The 9,594-nt window shown below is 44.1% G+C and overlaps 1 protein-coding gene across 1 annotated transcript; it reads right to left on the minus strand.

Moving 5' to 3' along the window:
* Nucleotides 1–1,940: 1,940 nt before the first annotated feature.
* On the minus strand, nucleotides 1,941–8,963 carry LOC139249313 (probable G-protein coupled receptor 139). Its single transcript, XM_070872292.1, has 2 exons — nucleotides 8,753–8,963; nucleotides 1,941–2,842 (listed from the first exon to the last, which is right to left on the minus strand). Exons 1-2 carry the CDS (start codon nucleotides 8,931–8,933, stop codon nucleotides 1,941–1,943), a joined length of 1,083 nt encoding a protein of 360 aa, XP_070728393.1. The 5' UTR covers nucleotides 8,934–8,963.
* Nucleotides 8,964–9,594: the final 631 nt, after the last annotated feature.

The raw sequence follows: 9,594 nt of genomic DNA on the forward strand, positions 1-9,594 counted from the left end.
AGAGAGTGAGTGTGACAGAGAGAGAGTGGCAGAGAGTGTCAGAGAGAGGGAGAGACAGTCAAAGAGAGAGAGAGGGATAGAGAGAGATCGGGAGAAAGAGAGTGATACAGAGAAATACAGAGAGAGAGAGAGACAGAGAGAGAGATAATGTTAGTGAGAGAGAGATAAAGTGAGAGAGGGGCATAGAGGGAAGTACAGAGAGAGAGAAAGAGATGAAAAGAGACAGGAGAGAGACACAGAGAGACAGAGAGAGAAACTCAGAGACACAGAGAGAGAGAAAGGCAGAGTGAGAGGGATAGAGAGAGAGACAGAGAGAGAGACAGAGAGAGACAGAGTGAAAGACAGAGTGAGAGAGAGAGAGAGAGAGAGTGAGAGAGAGAGAGAGAGATAGAGACAAGACAGAGAGAGAGAGAGACAGAGAGAAAGACAGCGAGACAGATAGACAGAGAGAGAGAGTGAGAGACAGATAGATAGAGAGAGAGAGAGAGACAGAGAGCGAGAGAGAGAGAGAAAGAGAGAGTGAGACAGGCAGACAGACAGACAGAGAGATGGTGAGAGAGACGGAGAGAGAGACAGAGTGTGAGACACAGAGAGAGAGAGAGCGAGAGAGAGAGAGAGGGAGAGTGACAGAGAATGAGAGACAGAGAGAGAAAGACAGAGAGATAGAGAGACAGAAATACAGAGAGAGAGACACACAGAAATAAAGACAGAGAGAGAAACACAGAGTGACAGAGAAAGATAGTCAGAGAGAGACAGAGATTGATAGAGAGAGAGGGAAAGACAGAGATAAAGACAGGGAGAGATACAGAGAGAGAGAGATAGAGACAGAGGGAGAGGGAGACAGAGAGAAAGGGAAAGATAGAACGAGAGAGAAACAAAGACGGAGAGAGAGAGCGACAGGGAGAAAGACAGAGAAAGACAGAGAGAGAGAGAGAGCGAGAGACAGGCACAGAGAGAGAGGGAGAGCTAGAAACAGATCGAGAGAGATGGAGATATATCGAGAGGGAAAGAGATACAGACAAAGAGAGAGAGCCAGAGAGCGAGAGAGCGAGACCTGGGAGTCATGGTGCATTTGTCATTGAAAGTTGGCAAGTGGTGAACAAGACAAATGGCATGTTCGCCTTCATATCTCGGGCATTTGAGTATTGGCGCAGGGAGGTATTACTGCAGTTGTACAGGGCCTTGGTGAGGCATCACCTGGATTATTATGATCAGTTTTGGTGTCCTAATCTGAGGAAGGACGTTCTTGCTATTGAGAGAGTGCAGCGAAGGTTCACCAGACTGATTCCCGGGATGCCATGGCTGGCCAATGAGAAGAGATTGGATCCACTGAGCCTGCATTCACTGGAGTTTAAATGAATGAGATGGAACCTCTTAGAAACATATACAATTCTGACGGGACTGGACAGTTTAGATGCAAAAAGAATGTTTCCGACGTTGGGGAAGTCCAAAACTACTGGTCACAGTCTAAGGATAATGCGTAAGCCATTTAGGACCGAGACGAGGAGAGACCTTTTCACTCAGAGAGTTGTTAACCTGTGGAATTCACTACCACAGAGAGTTGTTGATGCCAATTCGTTAAATATATTCAAAATATGGCCCTTACGGATGGATCAAGGGGTATGGAGATAAAACAGGAACGGGGTACTGAGGTGAATGACCAGCCATGATCTGATTGAACGGTGGTGCAGTCTCGGAAGCCTGGATGGCCTACTCCTGCACCTATGTTCCATGTTTCTATGTTTCTATATTTCGTGGGACTGCCTATGATGCTGATGGTGATTCACCCGGACTGCAGACCCCTCACAGGGCGCCCGTTGCAGACAGTGTGTGAGTGAGAGTGTTATTATTCACGCGAATCACTGGTCACACCGGGGAGAGCAGCTCGCTCACAATATCAGGACACAGGGAGTCTGATGCAGGAACGTTTCTGCGTCTTCTCATCGTTTAATTAATTTCAGAATCAGTGTGAAGGGATATTTCCCTACATTCTTCAACTGCTGTCTGAACTTAGTCTGGGTCACGGCATAAATTGCCATGTTTGTGCAGCAACTCAGCAGCTGCAGCATGAATCCAATGTCCATTAAATAAAAAGGTATATATACAGAATCATAGCCCAAATAGTACATCTGGATCCATATAGAATGCACCATAAACACCGCCCACAACAGGATGAAATTGCCGGAGATAACAAACAGTAAAATGATGGAATTCCTGCGGCTGTCCATCTCAGGGTCACTGGGACACTCCCCACTGCTGGCACCCCGGAGTTGCCTGCGGGCTCTGCTGGCCAATATAATATGTCTGGCGGTGACAGCATTGAGCAGCAGAATCAGAGCAAATGGGACACATGGGGTGAGAATATAATGAAGGAATGTGATTGCTGTCCAGACCGGTGAATTCAGAACATCAATTGTTGTATAGCAAAACCAGGGCATGTTTGAAAGATTATAGAAACTTGTCAACATAAAATACCAGAAAATGTTCTTCAACCCGCTCAGCAAAGTCACGGTTCCCAGAACCACAGCCGCCGTTCTCTCGGTGCAATATTTAGTTTTCAGCTTCTGGCAACAAATGGCCACAAAGCGATCAAAGGTGAAACTGACAGTGAACCAGACAGAACAGTCTGTGGCTGCGTGAAGTAAGACGGCGTGAATATTACACACGCGGAAGGAATACACGAAATGGAACTCTTTCTGATAAAGAATGGGAATGTGCCTCAGTATCAGGTCGAGGATAATGACCAGGAGATCCGTCGCTGCCATGGCCACCAGATAGCGAGTGACACATCTGGAGAGACCGCACTTTCCACGAGGCAGGATCACAATCGTCAGGATGTTAACTGTCAGGCAGGGAAATAAACAGGTAAGTTAAACATTAATTTCGAGAAAAGAATAGACTCCAAACTAAAATAATTAGCAATCATTGACAAGGTAATCACCAACTAAATTCATTTATCAGCATTAAATCAGACGACCTATCCCTCAGTCAATGAGCCGCCAAATGCTTATGTAACATCATCATCATCGGCAGCCCCTCGAAATCGAGAAAGACTTGCTTCCACGTTAAAAGTGAGTTATCAGGTGACTGAACAGTCCAACATGGTAATTACAGTCTCTGTCACAGGCGGGACAGAGAGTGGTTGAAGAAAAGGATGGGTGGGGACTCTGCTTTGCTGCACGCTCATTCCGCAGCCTGCGCTTGGTTTCTACATGTTCTCAGCGATGACTCGAGGTGATCAGCGCCCTTCCGCATGCACTTTCTCCACTTAGGGTGTCTTTGGCTAGGAACTACCATGTGTCGGTGGGGAGGTTGCATTTTAATATGGAGGCTTTGAGGGTGTCCTTGAAATGAATATTTATAATTTTTGAACACAAATGGAAGAGATTAATTGCTGCAGCTTTTCACCTTTTGGTTTCCACTTGTACAGAGAATATTAGACGAGCAAATATGAAAGTTTGTTCATATTCTAAGTACATAAGTTACAATCAGCTGGGGGTGTTTATCATGAAATACAACGATTTTTGATTTAAATTATATATGAATTGCTCCCTCATTATAGAAACATAGAAAATATAGAAAATAGGTGCAGGAGTAGGCCATTCGGCCCTTCGAGCCTGCACCGCCATTCAATGAGTTCATGGCTGAACATGCACCTTCAGTACCCCATTCCTGCTTTCTCGCCATACCCCTTGATCCCCCTGGTAGTAAGGTCTATATTTAACTCCTTTTTGAATATATTTAGCGAATTGGCCTCAACAACTTTCTGTGGTAGAGAATTCCACAGGTTCACCACTCTCTGGATGAAGAAGTTTCTCCTCATCTCAGTCCTAAATGGCTTACCCCTTATCCTTAGACTGTCACCCCTGGTTCTGGACTTCCCCAACATTGGGAACATTCTTCCTGCATCTAACCTGTCTAAACCCGTCAGAATGTTAAACATTTCTATGAGATCCCCTCTCTTTCTTCTGACTCCATTGAATACAAGCCCAGTTGATCCAGTCTTTCTTGATATGTCAGTCCCGCCATCCCGGGAATCAGTCTAGTGATCCTTTGCTGCACTCCCTCAATAGCAAGAATGTCCTTCCTCAAGTTAGGAGACCAAAACTGTACACAATACTCCAGGTGTGGCCTCACCAAGGCCCTGCACAATTGTAGCAATACCTCTCTGCCCCTTTACTCAAATCTCCTTGCAATGAAGGCCAACATGCCATTTGCTTTCTTAACCACCTGCTGTACCTGCATGCCAACCTTCAATGACTGATGTCCCATGACACCCAGATCTCGTTGCACCTCCCCTTTTCCTAATCTGTCACCATTCAGATAATAGTCTGTCTCTCTGATTTTACCACCAAAGTGGATAACCTCACATTTATCCACATTATACTTCATCTGCCATGCATTTGCCCACTCACCGAACCTATCCAAGTCACTCTGCAGCCTCATAGCATCCTCCTCGCAGTTCACACTGCCACCCAACTTAGTGTCATCCGCAAATTTTGAGATACTACATTTAATCCCCTCGTCTAAATCATTAATGTACAGTATAAACAGCTGGGACGACAGCACAGATCCACTAGTCGCTACCTGCCATTCTGAAAAGTAGCCATTTACTCCTACTCTTTGCTTCCTGTCTGACAACCAGTTCTCAATCCATGTCAGCACACTACCCCCAATCCCATCTGCTTTAACTTTGCACATTAATCTCTTGTGCGGGACCTTGTCGAAAGCCTTCTGAAAGTCCAAATATACCACATCAACTGGTTCTCCCTTGTCCACTCTACTGGAAACAACCTCAAAAAATTCCAAAAGATTTGTCAAGCATGATTTCCCTTTCACAAATCCATGCTGACTTGGACCTATCATGGCACCTCATTCCAAATGCGCTGCGATGACATATATGTGCAATAAAACCGATAACTCTAATCAAATTACACTTTTACCATTGAAGAATCAAATTAAATATGTTTGCCGGTGTTGTTGATGCACTTCAGTCCCTCCGGCACCCACCTCTCATGGAAGGCCGAGTACGTTCCGGTGGACACCGCGTGCTCCATCTCCAGGGAAACCTTGGCTTGAACGTTTCCGCGGAAGAGAGGGAGGCAGCCGGGCTGAACGATCCTCTCGACCGTCCGCTGCCTGGACCAGCTGATGGTCCACTTGGCCATGTCCCGGAGCAGTCCGACGATGAGGATTCTGACCTCCCGCTCCGCTCCGCACGAGGGGCCCAAAGATCAGGAGTGTACAGCCGGAGGCAACAGATTTTTCCACTCTGTTTCTCGCTGAGAGACGCACTGAACTGAGACAGATCGGCATGGGACCAAATTGCAAATACAAATTAAAGATTGGAAATAAATTCAAGAAATCTGGCTGAACGAACATTTTATTTGTGAATGTTAATGATGCTTGAAATCCTGTTCCACCCATCAGAAGCACTGCCATTAATGCAGAACTTGAGATGGTGACAAAGGAGACACTGACTGGAACTAAATGATCAGCGGATATTTACCCGGCTATAACATAGCGTGGACAGAACAGAGCGAACAGAGTTTCGCTTCCTCTATTCAACTCCAAGTGAGAACAAAAGAGGAGAAATTGGCTGATAAAAGGAAGGAATAAAATAATTAAAAATGGACGGAATCTTTTATGATTTCTGAATTATTGCATCACAGAAAATAACGGTAAAGCATTCACAATAAATAAATATTCATGAACTTCAGGATCTCTGAGATGATTCCAGTGATGCGATGATGGGACTTCCCAGATAGGGCTCCCATCTCGCTTCAGGAGTTCACACCAACATCTCCCTAGATTACACTGCTCCCTCCCTCAGTCTCGATATTTAAGGACCAGGTTCGCCTACATTACACTACACCCACCTCTGTCGAGAAATTTCATTCGCAGGTTCGCCTAACTTCCAGTGCTCTCACGTCGGTCCAGGGATTTCATTCCGAGAGCCAAATATTTTACTCCGCTCACGCCTCTGTGATTGGACCTGAGTCTTTGGAAAGAACGTCTGATCTTGGCCGCAACTCCACTTCCGTGCCCACTCCACATAACCCTGAACTCCCTCCTCGTTTAAAAATCAGTCTATCTCCATTTAATAAGATTCATGGAGGCTGCCTCCACAGCTCTCTGTCGAAGAGAATTCGAAAGATTCACGCCCCCCTGAGAGAATAAATTGCTTCTCATTTGTGATTTAAATGGGCGATCCCTTATTCTGAACCTATGTCCCCTGGTTCTAGATTTCCCCCACTAGATGAAACATCATCTCTGCATCTACCCCATCAAGGCCCTATAGAATCTTACACATTTAAATAAGATCACCTCATAGTTTTCTAAACTCCAATGTACACACACCCATCCTGCTCAACCTTTATTCTTATGACAACATTTTCATCCGAGTAATCAACATTGTGAACCTTCTCTGAACTGCCTCCAATGCAAGTAAATCCTTCCTTAACTAAAGTGACCAAAACTGTACACAATACTCCAGCTGTAGTCTTATCGACAACCTGCATTGTTGTAGCAGGACGTCTATATTCTGTCCCACTTGAAATAAAGCCAGACATTCTGCTGCCTTTTCTAATTGCTAGCTGTGCCTACATGCTAACCTTCTGTGTTTTATGTACAACAACCATTGACCAATCTGGACCACAGCAATTTGGAATCCCTCCCCATTTAATAATAATTTGCTTATTTATTTTTCATAACAAAGAAGATAACGTCACATTTTCCACATCATACCCCATCTGCCATTGTTGTGGCCCACCCATTTAGCCTATCTATATGCCTTTGCATATTTTTGCGTCCTCCGCACAACATGCTTTCACACTTATCTTTGTATTATCAGTGCTTCGATGCTGGTACTCCTGGACAGTTCCATTGGGCGGGCCACATCTTCCGGATGCCTGACACAAGACTCTCAAGCAAGCGCACTACTCGGAACTCCTACACAATAAGCGAGCCCCAGGTGGGCAGAGAAAACTTTTGAATGAAACGATCAAAGCCTCCTTGATAAAATGCAACATTCCAACCAACAGCTGGAAGTCCCTGGCCCATAACTGCCTGAAGTGGAGGAAGAGCATCCAGGAGAGCGTTGAGCACCTCGAGTCTCGTCGCCGAGAGCATGCAGAGACCAAGCGCAGGAGTAAGAATGAGCGTGTAGCAAACGAGCCCCATCCACCTTTTCCTTCAACCACTCTCTGTCCCACGTGTGACAGAGATTGTATTTCCGTATTGGACTGTTCAGTTACTTAAGAACTCATTTTAGAGGAAGCAAGCCTTCCTCTATTTAAAGTGACTGTCTACGATGATGATGTTGTATCATCAGCAAAGATTTAACATTTAATTTAGATTTTCAAAATTATGATGGGTTTTAAGAGAGCGAGTAAGTCACAAATGTTTCCAGTTGCACAATGGTGCAGAACCAGAGGAGACAGGTTTAAGGTAATTGACAAAAGAACCACAGGAGAGATGGGAAGAGTGTTATTTATGCAGTGAGCTGTTGCGATCAGGAATGCAATTTGTGAGAACACGGTGGAAGTAGATTCAATCGTTATTTTCGAAAGAGAATTGCTTTATTCGTGGAAGGAGATATATTTACATTTTTCTGGCTAATGATTTGGACATCTGAGATACTTCTGTCCAAGTGATGGCATGGACACGATGGACCGAGTGGCCTCTTTCTTTGCTGTATTAATCTAACATTCTATGAGCAAGAGACAGAGAGAGTGAAATGTAGAGAGACAGAATGAAACTGACAGAGAGACAGAGAGGAAGTGAGAAACTTACAAAGTGCCAGAATGAATGAGTAAAAGAGAATAGAGAGAGTATGGCTGGAGGACGAATAGAGGGAAGTAAATTAACATTTATTGGGCAATTGGATAAATACTTGAAGGGGAAAAAATTGCTGGACTATGGGAATAGAGCAGGGGAATGGGACTAATTGGAGGGGGTGAAACCATGGTGGGAGCTGAACACATGGATGAGAATAATAAAAATGAGGCATTATTTAATCGGGATCCAATTTTGGTCGAAGAGCAGATTGTTAATGGGTGAACAGGACTTAGTGGAGTTAGGATATGATCAGCAAATTATTTAACTGAGCTCTAATTTATAATGGACAGTAACTGCGAGGTGGGCAAGGAAAGCATTGCAATGGTCAATTCCTGTTCAACAAAGTCACTGGGCTATTGAGGCGAAGGAATGAGTTGGGCAGTATTATGGAGATGATAGTGGGCAGGACCAGTGATTCAAAGGAGAAGAGGTCAGCACTGAACTCAGGGTAAAACAGAATGCCGAATTTGCGAGCAATCTCGATCAGCCTCAGACATTGGCCACAGAGGGGACTAAGTCACTAGATATACAATGTGACGAAAACATCCAAAGATTTAAGTGACATACTCAGTAATACAGTGAAATATAGATTAGAGTTATAATTGCTGGATATTGAGACTTACGAGGAACACCAACAACACCAAAGAGTGTGGAATAAATTAAAAGAACACTCGTACAATTAACAACGTATGCACAGTTAATAGCTGGATGCAGAGATGTCCCAGGAACAACAACTGAAGCAAAGATGAGAAAGCAATTTACAAGTCTAATAATACAGTGAAACATGGTTTGCAGAGTTAATAGTTGGATACAGAGACTACCAGGAAAAACAAATGCAGCAAGGAGGTGGGAGTAAAATATGAGATAAGTAATACATTGAACCATGGTTACTGGAATAACGAGATAGACTTACCAGCAAAACCAACAACAGCAAGGACAGGATAGTAAATGTATTGAATAAGACGAAATACATAACGCATTCGCAATACGAATGGTAGTTCCTCATAATGTGCAACAAGAAAGTTAAAATACAAGATGAAACTCTTGCCATTTGTTGTAACATTCCAATCCATTTTTTTCAGATTCTGATCCATTGTTGTAACATTCGAATCGACTGTTCTCAGATTCCGACTCGCTCTCTGTGGAGCAGTGCGATGATCGCTGTTAGTGCCAGAGGTGATGCTCTCACTGTGACTATGGGGCAACACATTGAAAGGAGTGCCTTATTAATATGAGCGAGAATCACTCCAGTGACACAATTCTGTAAATAGAGAATTATATTAATTACAGTCACTGAACAACCAGCTTCTGTAAACCCGTGGAGACTGATATTAATTACAGTCCCTGAACAAACATTTTGAATTAACCCCTTCAATCCAACACTTTATGTACCACAATAAGGTAGATCTCCTGGAGTAGTTTTGATCACCTAGATAAGTCGGGCCGGAATGTTGCCAGATACTTTTCCCGAAATTGTCCTGGATTTTAAATAGTTTTTGCCTCTGCCGGGAGATCACATGGCTCCGGTTGGTTTGGAGTGTAGAATATTTCAGTTTAAGGTGTGTCACAGTTGTGTGGGGCAGTCTGCTTGTGCTTGGTGATCTTTACTTTTCCTCCATTGTTAATGGTTCAAAAGATTACATGTAAGCTTCAGGGCTGCTGACCGATGGGACATCAGTCATTGAAGGTTGGCATGCAGGTACAGCAGGCGGTTAAGAAAGCAAATGGCATGTTGGCCTTCATAGCGAGGGGATT

This window comes from Pristiophorus japonicus, unplaced genomic scaffold (genome assembly GCF_044704955.1).
Source record: "Pristiophorus japonicus isolate sPriJap1 unplaced genomic scaffold, sPriJap1.hap1 HAP1_SCAFFOLD_302, whole genome shotgun sequence".
Classification (NCBI taxonomy): Eukaryota; Metazoa; Chordata; class Chondrichthyes; family Pristiophoridae; genus Pristiophorus; species Pristiophorus japonicus.